At 42.8% G+C, this 19,678-nt stretch overlaps 2 protein-coding genes across 2 annotated transcripts; one reads left to right on the top strand and one right to left on the bottom strand.

Annotated features, from left to right (window-relative positions):
• Positions 1–516: 516 nt before the first annotated feature.
• LOC124850737 (mucin-4-like) lies at positions 517–1,922 on the bottom strand. The gene is made up of 2 exons (XM_047334954.1): positions 1,094–1,922; positions 517–695 (listed from the first exon to the last, which is right to left on the bottom strand). Exons 1-2 carry the CDS (start codon positions 1,707–1,709, stop codon positions 517–519), a joined length of 795 nt encoding a protein of 264 aa, XP_047190910.1. The 5' UTR covers positions 1,710–1,922.
• A 13,171-nt stretch (positions 1,923–15,093) lies between these two features.
• epcam (epithelial cell adhesion molecule) lies at positions 15,094–18,238 on the top strand. The gene is made up of 9 exons (XM_035606652.2): positions 15,094–15,490; positions 16,196–16,297; positions 16,445–16,706; positions 16,803–16,868; positions 16,985–17,051; positions 17,172–17,270; positions 17,384–17,581; positions 17,690–17,734; positions 17,856–18,238. Exons 1-9 carry the CDS (start codon positions 15,430–15,432, stop codon positions 17,877–17,879), a joined length of 924 nt encoding a protein of 307 aa, XP_035462545.1. The 5' UTR covers positions 15,094–15,429; the 3' UTR covers positions 17,880–18,238.
• The last annotated feature ends 1,440 nt before the right edge of the window (positions 18,239–19,678 follow it).

The following is a 19,678-nucleotide window of genomic DNA, read 5'->3' as shown; positions in this document are numbered from 1 at the left end:
TGATCCGAGCTCCTCTTAAGGTTAAGGTGCTTGCTTCAGCCACTGAAGAAACCACGTTCTTCAGTCAAAAAGGCCTCCAACAAAGAAAGAAATAAGACCACAGTCATCATTGGTCTGTTTTTTCTGAGATGGACTACAAAAGAAAAGTAACTTGACTTCACGGGAACTTGATGTTACGCGGCTGGTTTGATGATAACGTTAGTCACCTTGCTGTCAGGCTCGGCAATGCCAGCGTCGGGTTAATGGTTGTGGGTAGATTGTTTTTTTGGTGGTACACAGGGTAACTTAATATTCAATTGAGCTTCTCATTGTGCTTTTCGGGTTTCGCTTACACTGGGCTTTGCAACACCTCGCTGACAACGTGAAGGTAGGGGAGTTGAAGGGAGGCCAGAGGGGAGGACAACAAAGCATTAGATTTGGTCTGATATGCTGGCGCTCTAGTGCAACATCTAGTGGCAGTGAAAATCGTACATAGAAACTCCCCTGCTGCTTTTAACTCGCTATGCTTTTAACTCGCTATGTAGTTATTGGTGAAAATCCCTCACCTACTCCCTGTGTTGACCTCATGTCTGGGGTGAAGCCGTCAGGGCTGGCCCAGCTGTAACCTTGGCAACGGTCCAGTGGTCTCTTGTCGAGGTACAGGTGACACAGAGGAGACTCAATGCAACACCACTGGAACGGCAGGAGATCTTCATCTGAAGAGAGACGTTTGATTAGATTCTTGCACTTAAAGACAAGTGGCTGTGACAGTATGGATTAGTGGTCAAACAGACTGCTGCCATTATGTAATGATCATATTTTTTGTAAGAAAATACTGAATTTCTTTTCAAATTTGCTTGTAGGATTGATGTCGTATATACTAAAATATTGATGGTTAGAGTATAAAGTGCAAAATGTCTTGACCCTTCTTTGGGCCAGACCTTGGCTTTGACTCAATTAATGCTGTTTTGAAAATAATATATATAAATTATGTCCTAGTAATTAACGTACCATCTATCTGAGATTATTAGGACATACGGATTGTACTACAAGCCATACTTTCATGGTGCATTTGACAAAAAATGCAGAAGGACTATCAGTATCACAGTATTACCGATATGGTTCTGTAAGCTGTGTCCGAAGAAGTAGCGCTCGTTGTACCCAGCCAGCAGGGGACCTTCTGGTTCATACATGCACCTTTTCCCAGAACCATGTCTGTTGGACAGGACTGACTTAAAGATGTGCCCCGCTGCACCCCCCCACCGCTGATCCCTTAGCTTCTTCACCCTTGAGCTCGGATCAGTGGTATCTTGCAGGAACGACATGTCCTCCAGAGCCTGGATGCGAGTGCAGGGACATGAAGACAGCTCCTCTGTCCACTCAGCAGGGTCAGGCTCCTTCATTGCCCAAACCTGGCACATGATTTGGGGATCCGTGTCTGACCCTGCTGGTTCTGACAAATCATACACCAGCTGACCCAACATTCCTAGGGTCCCTTTCACCTGCTGGGGCCTGTATCTGCCTCCAGGTCCAAAGAGGTTTTCCGGGGGGACAGTGGGCTCCCTGACAGAGGACTTTCCATTTGTGTAGCCGATGACAGCATTGTGATATTGCCTCTGGCCAGGACCCCAGCGCATCTCCCCATATCGCAGGAGAGCAAAGGAGCGTGCTCCGTCAGTGGCCAGAATACACTGGAAAGTGTTAGTCTGAAAAGAACAAATCAAAACCATTTGAGTTATTAAGATACTGTATGAATTGTATCACAATGTAACACAAGTCCCACTGTGGAGGAAACGACCCCAAGGTGGCACCAAAGTTGAACAACAGAGCATGAGGGTTCCAGGAACCATGACTGAATATTTGCTGTCTTTCAGCTGACGGGTAAAGTTCAAACACTGCACAAAACAACAGCACTCAAAGTAGGACAAGCATGCAACCAGACACTCCCAGCTTCACCACACCTTTCATCAGGGCTACACAAGAGATTTGAAAGTCTCTGTCAGATATGTTTTAAATGATATGATGATAATGTTTAAATAAATTGAGTTTTTATTCTATAAAGCTTGAGAAAGAAAATTAGCTTTATGTTTCAACATCATGTCATATTTCCATGTATACTTATGTATTTTCAGTATGAAAACTTAAATGATGAACATTTTTTGCAGCAACTGTGTTCATCCCCTTTTATTTTTGTATTTGTGTACATTTTAATAATTTCATGATTCAAACTATTTGTTTTACCTCTGATAAGTTGATTTTCTGGTAGGAGACGGGCATCACATGGTCCCAGGTGATCTTGAGGATCCAGGCTGGAGTAAAAGCAGGCTTGCTTCTCCGCATCTCAAACTTTGTCACCTCCTCTGCTGTACGATTAAACACTATCTGGGAGTAGACATCTGACATATCCACCTTATGGTATTCCTGAAAGGAAGAGTAATATAGTCCACAAGTAGAAGAATAAAGCTAATCAATTTTTAGATATTAATGGAAACTTGTTTTGTAGATTGCATCTCTATGACTTTGTCTTTTCATTACACTTTCTTTCAACTGAAAAAGTCATACTGTCCAAGCCTTGACCCCTGATGACATCTAACCTGATAGAGCAGTCGTCCGTAACCAATGGAGAGGTCAGCATCATCCCAAAAGGCTGCCAACAGAGCCACATTCATGTTGTCGGGGAAACCACTGGCGAAAGGAGCAGGGAGCAAGAACTGCTCATTCTCAGCAACAGTTTGGAACTGGACAAGGCCATTGTCGGAAAACTGAGAAAAGAAGACAGAATATTGGGTAGTTGACCATCATCCTGTGCCATAAAAATTTTTTTAAAATGTGAGTAGTATATTTTGTCGTTAATTTATTTGCCATTTCATTATTAGAGCTTTGTGAATTATTGCTATCCTTGAGCAAGGCATGTAAACCCCATAAGGATCCCATATGCTGGAAAGTCACGTGTAGTGTGTATCATTGTCTTCACAAAATCACAATGATGAAGGTAACGTCGAATCACGTTATACTTTGAAATCTGAAAAAATTATTACATTTAATTACTTCCAAGTGTGGATTCAGATTTTGATTAAAAGATCTCTAAATATTGTGCACTGTGACATTTGAATCCATGTCGATTTTTCAGAATATTTTCTTCCATTTAAAAAGAACAGTCTCATTTTGTAGCTCCCACAGTCTATTTACTCCCTGTGATTTTGTTAGTGCTGTGCGGAACTGAGGTTAGAAACTCACATACAGCCTGTCGTACGATTTTCCCATGAATGGAAAACCCATTGGCGGCGTGATATATGGTGAATTTCCATCTTCTGTGTCTACCTTCACACCTTTATCACCAACCTCAGCTCCAAAGGGGTACAGGTTGCTCTCTGTTGGGCAAGCACACAAGTTATTCAGCGGCAAAACTAAGAATAGCTCAATTATATTTTCACCAACCAAACTAAACAGATTGCTAGCTAGCCACATGAGCGCTGTTTGTTTTAGATGTTGTTTTTTATTCAACTAACTACTGTTTGGGGGTGATGCACCAATCAATTCAAATTGAAAATTCCTTGTGTAAGCTTTGCTGAACGCTGTGACACCACAGATAAACAGCATGTAGATTCTACAATGGCTTGTGATTAGATCACTTCAGTTGCTTTTTAACTTAATTTTTTACCTCTGATTAGATTTTTTTCTCTTAAAAAGTGACTGTTGTAATTCTAATTGTCGCTATTCGTATTATAAAAACCTTAATTCTCCAATATTTCGCTTTAAATTCGCCATTTTCACTTTTTTACTAAAAATGTGAGTCTCTTTTGAAGCTGATCAAACTTTTAACAGGGACATTTTTGATTTACAAGATTTTAACCTGACAAAAAAGTCATGGACGCATGCACAAACAGACATCAGTGTGTGAGTATCAACACAGGTGTTTAACAAAGACATAGCCAACCCTTCAGAGCCATTGTTGTGCACACTGCACCGTTCTTGGGACATGAGCACGTGTAAGACCCTTGCAGGTTGGTACAGGATGTTTCCCCCTGGCATATCATGGGTGACACACACTCATCAAAGTCCACACATCCTTCTTTTCCATGACCATTTGCTTTGGTGGCATTCCATCCGTGACTGCATGAGCATTTGAAACCTCCTACATGGTTGGAGCAGGTGGCAGCAGAGTGACACTGCCCATTAGCCTGCTGGCATTCATCAACGTCTATGCACAGGGCCCCCATACTCATGAAGCCGGGTATACACGCACATACAAATGATCCAGGGGTGTTGTGACAGCGAGCTTGAGGGGGACATGGTGTGGTCAAGGCAATGCACTCGTCCACATCTTTGCACCAGGAGCCATTTCCAGCGAAGCCCAGAGGACAGTGGCATGAAAAGGAGCCAGGAGTATTCCAGCACCTTGCCAAGGGGTGACAAGGTGAATTCTCACATTCATTTGTATCGACACATTCCTGTTTCTCCTCATGATACCCCCGGGGGCAAGAGCAGTTGCACGCCCCAGGAAGGTTGGTACACACCTGGTCAAGGCGGCAGGTGGTGTTGTCTTTGCATTCGTCAATATCCTCACATCCCAGGGCAATGGGTTTGTACCCAGGGGAACATAGACAGAAGAAGGACCCTGCCGTGTTGTTGCATAATGAGTGCTCAGGGCATGGGATGCCATTTGGGTTGTGACATTCATCCACATCCTGACATTCTGTACCATTCAGAATAAATCCCTCATTACAGGGGCAAAGATAAGACCCTGGGATGTTGACACATCTAGAATGGGGCTGACACACTGAAGAGCTGAAAGAGTTTGAGCATTCATCTACATCCATGCACTCTGTCCCATTACTCCAGAATCCTTGGTTACATTCACAGTAATATGACCCAATAGCATTCATACATGTCCCGTTGATGCAAAGCTCCGCCAGCTCAGTGTCCTTGCATTCATCGATGTCCACACACAAGTCATCCACCGTGGAAAATCCGGCATCACAAAGACACAGGCAGCCACCATTGGTGTTGATGCATGTGCTATGCTCAGGGCAGGTGGAGTTGTCGAGGCACTCGTCGATATCCTCACAGTCAGTGCTGTTGCCTTGGTAACCTTCCCAGCACTCACAGGCAAAAGATCCAACTGAGTTTAGGCAGTTGGAGAAATTAGGGCACTGGATAAGACCGAGGAAGCATTCGTCTATGTCCAAACACAAGGAGCTGTTGCCTGAGAAACCTGGGTGACAGGTACATTCATAGCTCCCATCTATGTTAGTACAGGCACTGTCTTCAGGGCAGGTGTAGCTTCCTGTCACACATTCATCGATGTCCAGACAGTGTGTCCCATTGTTTTGAAACCCTTCCCAGCAGTTACAGATATAGGAGCCATCAGTGTTGAAGCAGTTGGAGAAGGCGAGGCAGACTTCACCTTGTGAAAGGTCACATTCGTCTACATCCCTGCAATCAGTGCCACTTCCTTCATAACCATCTTTGCACCGGCAGTAGAAGGAACCCTGGTATGAGTGGCACTCAGCAAAGGTGTGACAGGCGCTACTAGCATTAACACAGGTGTCTTCACTCACGCACGTGCCACTGTCGTACATCATGTCTAAGATACACGAACAGGTGTAGGAACCTGGGGTGTTGCTGCACGTCATGTTCCTGCTACAAGTTGTGTTCAGCTGACATTCATCCACATCACCACAAAAAAAGCCATCACCATGGTAACCATCATGGCACTGGCAGATATAGGACCCGTTTGAGTTGAGACACACAGCCTGGGCACTGCAGTTGTGTGGCAGGGAAGAGTTCTTGTCACACTCGTTCACATCATGGCAGTCGAAGCCACTGCCCTCCATGCCAGTTGGACAGGCACAGTAGAAAGATCCACGCGTGTTAGTGCAGCTGGCAACAGGATGGCATCCTCCATTTTGGACTTGGCACTCATCAAAGTCTATAATTTATCCAAAATGGGACAGTGTCAGGGAAACAGCCCCAAATGGAGCTAAAAGAAAGCTCAAAAGACACTTATCCACTTATGGGGGTGAAAAAAACAACTTGCTTTACACATGTTAACATTGAGAATTTGCTACTTACCAGAGCAGTTCTTCCCGTCACCTGTGAAGCCGCTGAGACAGAAGCAGGAATGGTTGCCTATTGTGTTGACACACCGGGCTAACTCGCTACACTCTTGCTGCCCAGTCTCACACTCGTTCACATCTAGCAAGGTGATGGACAAATGGGGAAGGAGGGAGAAAAGAGAGAGAGATAACTAAAATTTACAGTATCTCATCAGAGGACAATCCATTATGAGAGTTAAAGATTTCTGTTCTCTATTTAAAATATTATTTGGAAGTCAGTTCAAACTAAATTCCGCAGCTTGAATTTGAGAATTTGAGAATTTAAGAAAAAGAGGTAGCCTCATTATCACAGTACTGTCATGTCAGGTTGAAATGTTTGGAAACTCATCTGACTTAGAGCCAGGAGGAATGGATGGTTGTGTCTCTACCATGCTGGAATGAATATCATCTTTATTTTTCTCCCAAACTAACAGCGGTGTTAAATGCTGTCTTACTGAAAGCCAACTCAAAAACACTGTATGTGTAGTTTACTAAAGCTGTTTTTACCCTCTGTTTTAACAAGTGATACAGCATGATAAAGTGGGGACTGAATTGTGTTTTAATGAATAACTTTGAGACAAGAGTATTTCCAAAGATTTGTTTGCATGGATGGGAAAAGAAAAAACAACATGATTGTATCTGAATTTACCCGTTAGAGAAAAAATTAGTAATATTTTGTACCAATCATGCAGTTTATAAAATAACTTTTATGTTTTTACTTGATTCATTCAGCCTGGAATTAGGTTCGGGACTCTTTCATATGAATCACTGAACAAATCAGAGACAAGGACAGAAGTTCAGAGGTCTGGAATCAGGCCACATTTACAACACTTATTAATTTGAAGGTTAAAAAAGATAGAACTGTGTTTTACCGACACATCCTGGTCCATTGAGAGTGTAGCCTTGTTTGCAGTCACAGGAAAATGATCCCGGGATATTCACACACTCAGTTTCATTTTCGGGACATATATTTTCCCTCTGGCACTCATCTATGTCAGAACAAATCAGCCCGTCACCGACATAACCCAGGTCACACACACACTGGTGTCCAGCAGGTGAAAGGTGGCACAGGCCATGTTTGTGGCAGAGAGGGTCACACATCGAACTGGGTGGCACACAAGTGTCATTGAGGGCCACTGTACCATTCAAACATGAGCAGACATGAGCACCAGGGGAGTTGATACACTTCGAGAAATCTGGGCAGATGGTCTTAGAAAGGGTGCATTCGTCCACATCCTGACAGGAGAAGCCATCCCCTTTGAAACCCTCCTCACATGAGCAGAAGAAGCCTCCTATAATGTTGGTACATAGTGCACGTGGGTGGCACGTTCCCACCACAGAACACTCATCTATATCCTTACACTGGGTACCATTTGCTGCAAAACCTCGCTTGCAGGTGCAAATGTGGGACCCAACAGTATTGAGGCATGTGGCGTTGACATGGCAAGGGTTGTCTTTACACTCATCTATATCAACACAGTCCATGTTGCTGGCAGGACGGTAGTAACCGACCCGGCAGGGGCACTCATGTGATCCGTCAATGTTCTTGCACTCCTCATTCACTCCGCATGGATTTTTCTCTACCGTACACTCATTTATATCCTGGCAAAGAGTTTGGTTAACCAAGAGGAAACCGGCTAGGCACCGGCAAGAGAAGGAACCCTGGTTGTTGACACATGTAGCCTTGTTTCTGCAACCTCCATTATCCACAAGACACTCATTCACATCGTTGCACTTGGTCGCCCCATCTCCGGAGTAACCCATCTGGCAGGTGCAGTTGTAGGAGCCAGGAAGGTTAATGCAAAAGGCATTTGAGTGGCACTGCCCAGCCAAAGAGCATTCGTCCACATCCTCGCAGATCAAGCCATCTCCTCTGTACCCTGCTTTACACTGACAAGAGAAGGAGCCAGGTGAATTCCTACAGGTTGCATACGGGCTGCATAGGCCCACCGCACACTCATCCACATCATGGCACTTGGAGTCATTGAAGATGAAGCCTCTGCCACAGTCACAGTAATATGATCCGCCAGTGTTGACACAGGTAGTGGTAGAAGGGCAGATGTTGATTGTTGCACACTCATCAATGTCTTCACACAGTCGTCCATCTCCAATGAAACCTCCCAGACAAGCACACTCATAATTCCCCAGCCTGTTGATGCAGGTAGCTTTGGGGTCGCATTCATTGATTTCATTGCATTCATTTATATCAGCACATGTCAGTCCATTTCCTACAAAACCGCTGTTGCAGGTACACCAGTAGGATCCCTGAGTGTTTACACAGGCTGCATATAGACTGCAGATGTTGCTTGCACATTCATCAATGTCTGCACAGCTTTGCCCGTTACTTGCAAAGCCATTGCTGCATGTACAACGGTAAGAGCCTGGTAGATTTTTACAACCTTTGTAGCCAAGAGAGGAAGAACAAACATAAGGAGTCTCTGAACATTCATCAATGTCAAGACAAAGGTAGTTTCCATTGCCCTTATAGCCAGCATTACAGGTACACGCATAGGACCCAGGGTTGTTGGTGCAAGTGGCATTCCAATGGCAGGTCCTTGTGGAAGTGCATTCATCAATATCAGTACACTGGAAGCCGTTGCCTCTAAATCCAACTTTACACTGGCACTGTCGCCCTCCCTCGAAGTTAGTGCAGAGTGCATTGGCATGGCAACCTCCATTTTCTTTTTGGCACTCGTCGATGTCCTCACAGTTGGTGCCATCTCCAAAATATCCACTGAGGCAGACACAGCTATAGCTGCCCAGAGTGTTGTTGCAGCGGGCCTTTGAGTGACAGCCATGCAGACCACTGAGACATTCATCAATGTCGTTGCACAGCAATCCATCGCCCTGGTAGCCCATGCGGCACTCACAGGTAAAGTTGTTTCTGACCTTCAGGCACTCGGCCTGAGGGTGGCACCTGTTACCTGCTGCCTCGCAGTCCTTCAGGTCAGCAACTGAAAAGAACAAGTGTAAGAAAAAATAGCTTGAGAAATGTATCTGTCAACTCCTTTTCTTTAATGTTTACTTGTGTAAACTCTTTAATGTGTACTTTTCAACTTTCTGTGTGTCAGGTACAAATAGTATTGAATTTTTAAATGAAGGTAAGTTACCTGCACTGCAGTATTCCAGTACTGCAACTAGACTTATCAGCCACAGGAGTGGAAACCTGAGGGTAAAGAAAATAAGTAAGCCTTTAGAATAGTATTCAATAAGAAACTCTGTGTGTGTTCCTGGTGTATTTAAAAAAGATGCATCTAATTGAGACATAACAAAGACTGAATCATTGAGTCATTATTCATTTCCACCCAGTCATTTCTGTGGCATTCTAACAAAAAACTCATTATATAGTTGCAGTTGTCTCTCAATACTTTGTCATTATATACTAGTTATTCATTGCCAATATAATAGAAGCTCCATGAAACACATTTTGGCATAAAATATTGTTATCATTGTGTTGTCTTGTTTAAATATTTTTTAATTAAAAATAAATTGTCCATCTACCCAGACACGACAGGTTGTAAATTTCTAGATATGTCAGTCATCCCACCATTTTGAGCAATGGCTTGGGGAATTAAATGATCTGAATTATAATAATTATTAGATTAATGATAACAGTCCTTGTTTGTTCTGATTGAGTTAACATCTAAATGTCAACATTTCCTTCAGGCCATACAGGGCTTTTGTGTGTGTCTCAGGGGAAGGTTATGGATGGACAGTGAGAGTACTGAGGCAGACTTCCATTACATAAATGCAGGACTGTCGACTTTAAGTCATGTTGAGCCTCCCTGAGGGACTAGAACTGGAACAAAGATGGGTGTCAAACATTTATAGCAATGTGAAACGTGAGGAAGTGTTTGAAATGTTCGTGTCCACTGGAAATCTAAAAGGTCAATCCTTTTTCGCTTTAAGCATTTTACAACCTTATTGTTTTCCTTTTTCTTCAAAAACACTCAACTTTTTCCTAAACAGAACTGAAGAATCATTTGTAATAATCTGATCAGCCACAACATTACAACCAGTTAGATGTTGTGATGTTGTGGCTGATCTGTGTAAGTTCTACGTACAATTAATCCTACTTTATTTAAATAGTTTGTTCAAACAGAATTTTGGGAAATATGCGCTAACACTGTTTTGCAGAGTTAGATGACAATTACCCTCATATCTGCCCATTAAATATGAAGGTGCAGCCACCAGCTGCTCAGTTTAGCTTAGCTGACTGGAAACAGGGGGAAACTGCTAGCCTAGCTCTGGTTTTGCCTATCAGCCCCTCAAGTAACCAGAGGGATTAATAAACTAAATAAACCTACAGATCAACCAATTAATATAAAGAAAGATATATTTTGTACAAATAGTAACTAAACTGTTAATCTAATCAACAATTATATACTTATACAGATAGATTAAAAATATTAAAGCATCTCATAAAAATGTATGAATATCTTGTTTAGTTTAGTATATAAATATGTTTAATAATATGTAAACAAGAACAAAATCTGATAGGAAACATACAATAAAACATGTGTTTTATTTAATCAACAGGGTATTCCTGATAAAGGTATGTGATGATCTAATGCATATAACAGTGAATGAATGTCTTAAATGTGATGTGTCTAAATTAAGATTTTATGCTTAAATCAGATAAAACATTTTAATGAAACAAAAATATACAAAAATATGAAGAAATATAAAAATCTGAGCTCAGGGTCACCTGAAATGGATTAATGAAAACTTCACAAATTAATCTTTGGAATTATAATAAGACACATTTTGGTGACGATATAACAATAACAAGTAAGATTAAACAAGAGAACAGTTCAGTAACAGAAATGTCCACTTACTGCATATTTCTCCGTCACCTGGTGGGCTTAGAGTCTTTCTTTGGGGAGAAAGTGCGGACTCCCCTCTTCTGAATCTCTTTCCTTCTCTTTTCGTCTTTCTCCACTGAGTCAAACCTCTGTCATCCAGCAGCCTCTTCCGTTTCCTTCTTCTCCACCTCTGTCTTGATTCCTCCACCCCTGGGACGTGGGACAATGGCCCACCTCACCATACCATGCACTGCCCTGACATCTTAAACCTCTGGGAAGGGGAACACCCATATTCCCCTGCTTGTGTGTCAGCTCTCGCACAATAAGTGGACGAGTCCCCTAAGGCCTTTGTTTGTCCTCCTCACTGTGGACAAGACGAAATGTCTTTCATACACCTGTTCAACTGGAGAGAGCAGATTTGGAGATTTGTAGTATTTATTTCTTGTGTGGTTTTTTCTATGCTTGATATCAGTTTCTAGTAAAGACGGTATGGCAAAAACATGAGGAACACAATGTCTCAATTTCACAATTTAGAACCTTAAAACCACCATTATATGAGCTGTTAAAAGCAGCATAACTTTGCTTATGATTTAACAGTTATTTCCTTAAACAACAGTTGATTCTGTAAATATGAACTGAATTGACTTGACGCCTTAATTCTTTGCAATGACTAGTATAACCATGTGGCCACCCACCGTCGCGTCACACCGTGGTTTTCTGAACTACCAGTCATTTGAGAGATTACAGGCTTCAGGCACTCATTGGCCTTAATTTCCGGACCCGGTGACCACTTTTATGTATACAGTCAATAACAAATGAATATTTGATCGAGTTCTGCATTTGTTCCAGGGAAAATGGCATTATCTAATTTGATATTTTATCAGGTCCTTGCAGTTTTTCACACTGGCGCATGGTGGATCTGCCGCACAGCCCCGTGTGCATTTAAGGACACAGAGTTATAAATGGTTGGCAGCAGCTACTGGACAGATAAGGCAGCCACAGATATTGCGCAGGTTTATGAGCGCTATCCACAGGTGGGAAAACCATGTTTAGGGCCTGTCGTTGAGATTGACCTTTAGGACACAAGTCTTCTGACCTGTATGTTATGCTCATCAGTCTGTGGCTGTGACCAGTTTTGATTCTGCACTGTTTCAGGGAGGTGCTAAACCGTGTGTTATGGTGTCCTAGTGAAGCTTCTCTCTTGTCTGAACAAAAGAAAGACCATGTCATGTCCTTCCTCAGGCCAAAAGTGGAGTTAGCAGTGGATAGGCCATAGGTAATAGCCTTGTATATTTAAAAGAATATTTCTTTTTTTTACAATGATGTGCTATAAATATGTGTGGCTTCTGAAGAGTATTTTTGCTCAGTGTTTTCTTTTCAAGAAGACATGTTGGTGGTTTTAAAGTCTCAGTGTAGTTTCACTCTGTTAGGCTTCTCTCTGGAGGTCGAGCAAAAACAGGTCATTTTGTTTTCCGTGTCTGAGCCGCTCCTCTGATTGGCTGGCTGCTCTCTGAGTGACGTGTGACCACGACAACCACAGGTGATTAATTGTAGCCGACTTTTGTACCTTGGAAAAAAAGTGTCGGCTTCCTGACATCTAACAATTGTGTTTCCTCATTACTGTAGCTTGCTAGGTCAAAGACAGACTCAAAGCTTGGTGTTGTGTTGTTGATGAAGTTAAAACAACAACCCACGGTGGGTCCAGGTGAGCCGTGTGGGGGCATGACTATAGTTGTGACATGGCCCAGTCTGTATTCACTTCCCCAGGATTTATATAGCTCTGCATTTTTAGAATTATTAATTTAACCAGCTCTTATCATGGCAGCCACTTAGACACTTCCAGGTCATTTCACTCAGTTAGGAACCTTACTACGGCATTAAAGAGACAATTCGGTGCAGTCAGTGTCGTGATCTCTGTCTCCGCCCTGTTTATGGGCCTCCTGTAATACTCCACCTGCCCACTAGATGTCCCCGGACCTTGTTCCTCTTTCACAGTTCCATCTGCTCACCTGTTTTCTATTTCCTGTCACTGTAACTTCCCTGCCTATAGACACAACTGTTCCTCCTTTCCTGTCAGATTGTTTGCTAATGTCTGTGTGTTTCCCTTTGTGCTGTGCAGATTGTGGACTCCTGTTCCTGCTACCTGTTCGTAGTGACCTGCTGTCTGTGCTCACCTGACTGCCTGTCCAAAACAACTGTCACTCCAATGATAATGCATGGTATGAGGCACAAATGAAAATAACGTGCGCACTCTCTAATGATCTGCTTAAAACAAATAGTAATAATAACATTTGAGCCTCACATTGTTTCTTGGAATCACAGCAGCTTGTTTTAAGAAAATTACGTCGTCTGGCTTTGTGCTTGGCTAGTCAGAGAAATACAGTCGAATGCATGCAGGAATGTGTCTCGTTAAACCATGATTTTTTTTCAACATTTCACTGCAAATGATTGAAGTGCCTTATATTTGTGATTGGTGCATGTTTTAATATTTTTCAAATTTGAAACCACAACATTGTGACTTGCACATTTCATGTAGATTCATGAGGTGAAGTACATGAAAAAAAACATTTGCCCTTTTAAATACCCTCGACTGAAAGCCCAAAAATACAAAATTCTACGGACATACAGTAGATTTCTACCTTTTAGGTGAAGAATGCTACATGGGATTATGATTTAAAATATCTGGGGATGAAGATCTTTCTGTTTGAATGAAATATTATTTCACGCTGTGTGCAGTGTGAAAAACAAACATTACAGGAAAACATTTCAGGTATGTTTCCTTTTGGGTTTTTGACCACTTGAAGGTGCAGGGAGCACACACCTTTCCTCTGCTGCCAAAATACAGAATAAAAAAAACCAATATAATTTTTCTAGACTTTTCTTCTCTTTTTATTTTATCCCCTTGATTATTGAATTACATCAACTAATGAATATGGCTCAAGAAACTGGGCCCACTGCTGGTGACAATATCTCTCAAACAGATCAATCTCGATGAGACCTGAGGCCGTGACTCAGCCGTGTCATACAGCCAGGCGTGACTCACGGCACCTGGGAAATGTTTTCTCAACCTCTGGTTTCTGTCATGTTAGATACCTGCTTGGACAGTTGATGATGTCATCACAACACAATGTTTCTCAGTTCACAGTAAACAACATGCCTATTGAGACTCAGTCGTACATTTAGTGCACGTATGGGGATATCTTAAATAAAATATAACCAAGAACACAAATTGAGACAGTAAAATGGTTTGAATGTACCACAAACTCTGAATGACTATGGGGATACTTGCTACAAAGTTTAAAAACACCACATGCTAATATATCCTACAGGTGTATTACAGGACATGAAAAGCCACTAAAAACTATGTTAAGAAACAACTGGCAGAAATATTATTGTGACAAGAATCAAGTAAGATTAGAGTTAAAGGAAAAGCAGATTCCTTTCCTCCTTCTTTACCTCACATTAATGTACTGTTTCATTTCATACACATTAACACACGTGACTAACCATAATATTATTGTCACTATATATTAGCATTCAATTTCCTTCTCCTTTGTTTGTGTTCTGTACCAGAGTCTGTCTTTATTATCACTGTCAGCATTTATTTCATCTGTTTTAAATTTTACCTTATTGTTTTTTTATTGTCTATAAAATCTGTTATACAGCAGCATTCTCATTTGCTTTGTCAGTGTTTCAGCTCGTCGGTCAATCGTGAAGCACTTTGAACTTCACTGACCTTCATACAGGTGCTGTACAAATAAAGTTTCTCTGTTTGATTGATTGTTTGATCGATTCATTGATTTGACAAAAAAGAGTATTTTGAGTTTGTTTTAAGTATAAATGTCCCTAAAACCTCAGTTTATAGAACTATACATGGATTTACAAAGTTAATTTTTCTCAGAGGCAGAATAAATAATAGTCTGTCGAAAAATAACCACAAAAGAATACATGTGCCTAAAACAAATATAAACTTTCACCACAGATGCCAAAAGTTTTACCAATTTTTTTTAAATTATCATTCATTAATTGGTTCATCGAAACGCTAAAAGAATACAATAACGTAAATGAAATTGAGTATGTCGAAAAAAGGGTGGGGGTTGGGGGCAATGACCAAATATGGTCATAACCGGGGTAAAGGTGCGTTTTAAATCCCCGCCCCCTTCCTCGACGTCATGAGACTCGAGCTCGTCTTATAATAAGGTGACTTCACATCGAGCTCTTCAGATCAGACCAACGGGAAACGACCCTAAGGGACACAGCAGCCAATCAGCTGCACACAGCAACGAACGCGCTCGAGCTCTTTTCAACCCTCGCCTGTATTTGTGTGCGCGCGCACGCTCCCGCTCGAGTTTCCGTTCAAACAGGTTCGACGAGGAGGACACACCTGAACAACCTCTGCGAGGCTCGACGCTCCTCTGCACTCCATCTTTGACCTCGGCTGACGGCGGACGGACACAAGAAGCCGAACAAGGAAGCCTTATTGGACTTTGGGGTTGTTGTTGTTTCCCCCCCCCCTCTTCTCTCACTGTTTTTACATTTTTTTCACCATGAAGATGTGGATCGCGCTCGTCCTCGCTGCCTTGGCGGCGGGGGCCTCGGCTCAGTCCTGTGAGTAGTTTCGTTAATTGGACTTTTTATTTTGGGACAAACATGTCGTAGACTATAGCACTTTGAGCCATATATATATATATATATATATATATATATATATATATATATATATATATATATATATATTCTGTAACACTTTGCAAGTACTTTAAACAGGAATAATAAGGCGACATTTTGTTTTACTCCGCTCCAAACCGGCTGCAGTTGATCTTTAATCACCTGTCTCGTCGTTGGGTTTTCGTCACGACTTCTGTTTGCGACCCGAGACGTAGACGGGTGATTTATGGGCTCCGTGTGTTGCAGGTGGGGGGTTGGGAGCCTCTGTCCCGCTCTCTGGGGACTTGTGTGTTTAGAGAAACCAACGCCCAGGTGTTCAGGAAACCTGCTTATCCACCTGCTGCGCTCGGCCCCGTCGTGCTTTTATAGGACAATGTAGCACGGTGCAATAAGGCCCGTCTGGAACGGGGTCACACTCGGCCCCTGGTGCAGTTTTCTTTTGCTTTGAGCTAAAATCCACTGGAGGCCTTTCGGCAAATGATGTGACAAAGGCCATTGTGGTTAAGCACAATCACAGTGAACAAGTTGAACCATTAGATATTAAACAGAAGCCTTTCTCGTTGGGGGGTCGCTGCTCTCAGTGTTGATGGTGTTAATGATGATGTGCTCTGAATGACGAACTCTTTTCTGTTATTTGTTGCGCAGGTTCATGTGAAACTATGAAGTGGGCCACCTGCGATGGAACTCCATGCTCATGTTCCCTTATGGTTGGCGATAATGTGAAACAGACGCTGAACTGCAATGAACGTAAGTAATGAGAGGGGGGATCAAGACCATAGACTTTCCTTCCTGCAGCAGCCCTCCCTCCCTTGTGCGTGTTGTGGTTTGTGATGTGCTTTTTGTTTTTCTTAATATCTCCCCCCCCCCCCCCCCCCCCCCCCTCTTTCGTTTTAGTGATCCCCAAGTGCTTCCTGATGAAGGGCGAGATGTACAGAGCCAAGAAGGGCCAGGACACTCGTTCAGTAGGCGGAAAGCCAGAGGAGTCCGCCTTTGTCGACAACGACGGCATCTACGACCCGGAGTGCGAGAACGACGGCAAATTCAAGGCCAAGCAGTGCAACAACACGGAGGAGTGCTGGTGCGTCAACAGCGCCGGCGTGCGCCGGACTGACAAGGGAGACAAGAACATCAAGTGTGAGAAGCTGGTGGAGACCTTGTGAGTCTTTTCAACCTCGTCTGTGCCGTGACGGCTGGTATGAAGATGTATTTGTTTGAATGTTCAACACTGAACTGTTTGTTTTCCTTTCTCCAGCTGGGTCCGTCTTCAGCTGACTCACAAAGAAGTGACCAAACCAGTGAATGCTGCCCTTTTGAAGAGGTAAGTGTATTGACCAGCCCCCGTTAAACAAAAAGAAAAGAAAACAAATGCACAACTATGATGTTTAGCTTAGCGTTTCGGTATTTCGAAATTGTAATTTCTTGCCTTTGATACAGTGCCATTGCGGAGGCCATTAACAAGCGTTACAAAAACTTCAACAAGGACTTGGTGGAGAAAATCGAGGTGAGCCAGTGTCCTAATTGTGGGGTGGGATCATGTGTATTTTTGTCCCATTTCTACATGGTGTTTAAATATCAGAAGTGAATCATAAAAACACTAACATCCTGTCTTGTCATTCTGCAGTATGACCCTGACGCCCGCATGGTTGTGGTGGATGTGAAGAAGCCAAAGGGAGAGCGCAAGAGTGACCTTGCCCATATGGCCTATTACATGGAGAAAGATGTATGTATTAAAAAATAAAAATAAACCAATATACTTAATATATAGTTTCCAAAGAAGGCGTAAAGCCTGCTCTGTCTGTTAACTGACCCTGTCACTTAACTTTTGTCCTGCAGGTGAAGGTACTGCCCCTGTTCAAGAACCAGGAGAAGTTCGAGCCCACTGTGGAGGGCCAGAAGCTGGAGATGGAGAATATCCTGGTGTACTATGTGGACGAGGATCCGCCAACTTTCACCATGAAGCACCTGTCGGGTGGCATCATTGCCGTCATCGTGGTGGTGGTTCTGGCTGTGGTTGCCGGTCTGCTTGTTCTGGTGAGCACGAGTGTCCTTATCTCTTCAAATCCAGTGTAGATTTACTGTTTTTGTTTTCTGGATGAACTATCAAAGTGTGTTCTGATTTTCCTTTTTTTGTGCGTTCAGTTCTTTGCCAGGAGGCGACAGAGCCAGCAGTACAACAAAGCTCAGGTGAGACCAACTTCCTGCTCCCTCCATAATTTTCAGATCAACAATCATTGTGACAAGTTACTTTGTTGCACCACAGAGCTGCTGCTAAACATGTTTTTATCTGCTCACTCTTATAATGCAGCAAAGAGAGATGGAGGCCATGTAAAGTCTCCATTGCAGCAGGAGTTTTATGAAGAGTCTGCGTGTACATCGCCTTTTTGATGGATGTCTTTTGGATTGGGAGAGTGCCGTTTCACCATTTTACTTGAGGAATGCAGGTGGATCAACTTTGTCGATGCTGTCGTCGTTGGCACTACCGGTACCGCCAGTTATTTATGAATTGTGTAAAGTCTTTAATGCTTCATCCAATCTACAATGCCATAAAGAACTGTGCTTTTTAAAATATGCTTGGCACATGCCACATTTAAATGTTAGTGTGTTGGTTTAAATTCCATGTCATAGATTGTACAGTTTCTATCTTGCTAATGTGTGTTTGGATTGTTTTTAATAAAAAATTTTAAAAGACTTGATGTGGTGAATCCGTCTTTTCATTGCAGAGGTTTGTCAGTGGACTTTGTGCCTTTTTAATTACGATGGAAAAGTACAGCAGAGCATGTGGGGGAAGGGAACAAGCTGCAGGAAGCTGTGGTGGGAACCTTTTTGCATGTTGTGCTTTAGCTTTAACCTCAGAATCCCCAAACTGCAGTTCCTCTGATATACAAAGTCGGCATAAACACTTGGGTGTGCTAAAATTATTTCAGTACAGACATTTTTCTTCAAACCTCCCTTCCTCGGACGTGAAGTTGTCTCCCTTTGATAAAGGTGGATTGCAGTAAGCCTATTGTTTACATGGAGCATGTCTGATGGGAGGTTTTCCATTCAGATGTGGTTTAAATGGGTGTGGCAGCCCTGTCTGGATTTGCCAGTGTTGTGTTATTGTTTCTTTAGATGGAAACTTTTTTGATGGCTTTGTATTGTCCTTATTTATCAAACAGAAGCTACACCTGCAGATCAGTCTGTTCTAAACTTGCATGAATCCAAACCAGCTGAGACTTCAGTTATGAGTGTTGCATATATGATGATACCTGTGGGTGTAGAGGGAGTTGGTTAGTCATTCCTCACTTCTACTCTGGAACTGTATGGCATTGTGTCCAACCGGTCAGTCGGGTTCTGGCGCCACTCATAAACCAACACATACAATATGTACATGACAAACACTGGAGAAAGGCTTAAGTTCAAAGCAAAATGACTCGTCTTTATACACAAGTAGGGTCAAAAGTCCGTCAGGAGTCGTCTGAATTGAACAAAGCGTAAGAGTGTGAGGTGGGACACCGGTCGTGTGTTATGTTGCACTGTTCAGAAACTAGGGTGAAACTGCAGAGGTAAAAATTCCTTGTGTGATCACAGTGGTCGGTGTTTGGCCCGGCGCTCCCTGAAGGCAGCACCTCAGGAGGCAGACCCTATATAACCTCAACGTCAGTGAAGAAGTACCACTGAAGGCAAAGTGACAAAAACAGTTACCTGGCAAATAATCCTACAAACTATTTCCTGTTTACCTTTTATTTTGAAAGTAGCGGTACAACTTCCTCTCTCTAATTCCTCTATATTTCTACAGTTTTGTTACATTTTGAGCCAACAGTATTTATCATCTGTCTGCTATTTCCTGGTTCCAATTTGCCTCACCCAGTCCCCCATCCCCCACCCCCGTGAGCCCGCCCTCCCTCCCTCCCTCTGTCTCCATGGCGACACAGGAACAAAAGTATGTCTCTAACCTGTTCAGGCAGGTTTGGTATCATATATCCTCCTCCCCCTCCCCCCCCCCACTCCCTCGCTCTCATGTGAAAGACGACAGGAATGAAGGTGTGTCAGTTGCAGGCACCTGTTGCAGGTATCAGCATGTCAGGTGTCGCTCGCACCAATGAGGAGGCAGAAGGGCTGTTTTGCGGGACAAGGCCTTACAGGAAG

The sequence above is a fragment of the Scophthalmus maximus genome, chromosome 10, assembly GCF_022379125.1.
Source record: "Scophthalmus maximus strain ysfricsl-2021 chromosome 10, ASM2237912v1, whole genome shotgun sequence".
Classification (NCBI taxonomy): domain Eukaryota; kingdom Metazoa; phylum Chordata; class Actinopteri; order Pleuronectiformes; family Scophthalmidae; genus Scophthalmus; species Scophthalmus maximus.
This window is presented reverse-complemented; position numbering and strand designations above follow the sequence as displayed.

Coding starts and splice junctions, on each gene's coding strand:
- epcam (XM_035606652.2), top strand. CDS start 15,430: ATGAAGATGTGGATCGCGCTCGTCCTCGCTGCCTTGGCGGCGGGGGCC. Junction 15,491..16,195: donor GGGGGCCTCGGCTCAGTCCT/GTGAGTAGTTTC, acceptor TTTGTTGCGCAG/GTTCATGTGAAACTATGAAG. Junction 17,735..17,855: donor AGCAGTACAACAAAGCTCAG/GTGAGACCAACT, acceptor CTTATAATGCAG/CAAAGAGAGATGGAGGCCAT.
- LOC124850737 (XM_047334954.1), bottom strand. CDS start 1,709: ATGGTTTTGATTTGTTCTTTTCAGACTAACACTTTCCAGTGTATTCTG. Junction 696..1,093: donor CAGCTTACAGAACCATATCG/GTAATACTGTGA, acceptor GTCTCTCTTCAG/ATGAAGATCTCCTGCCGTTC.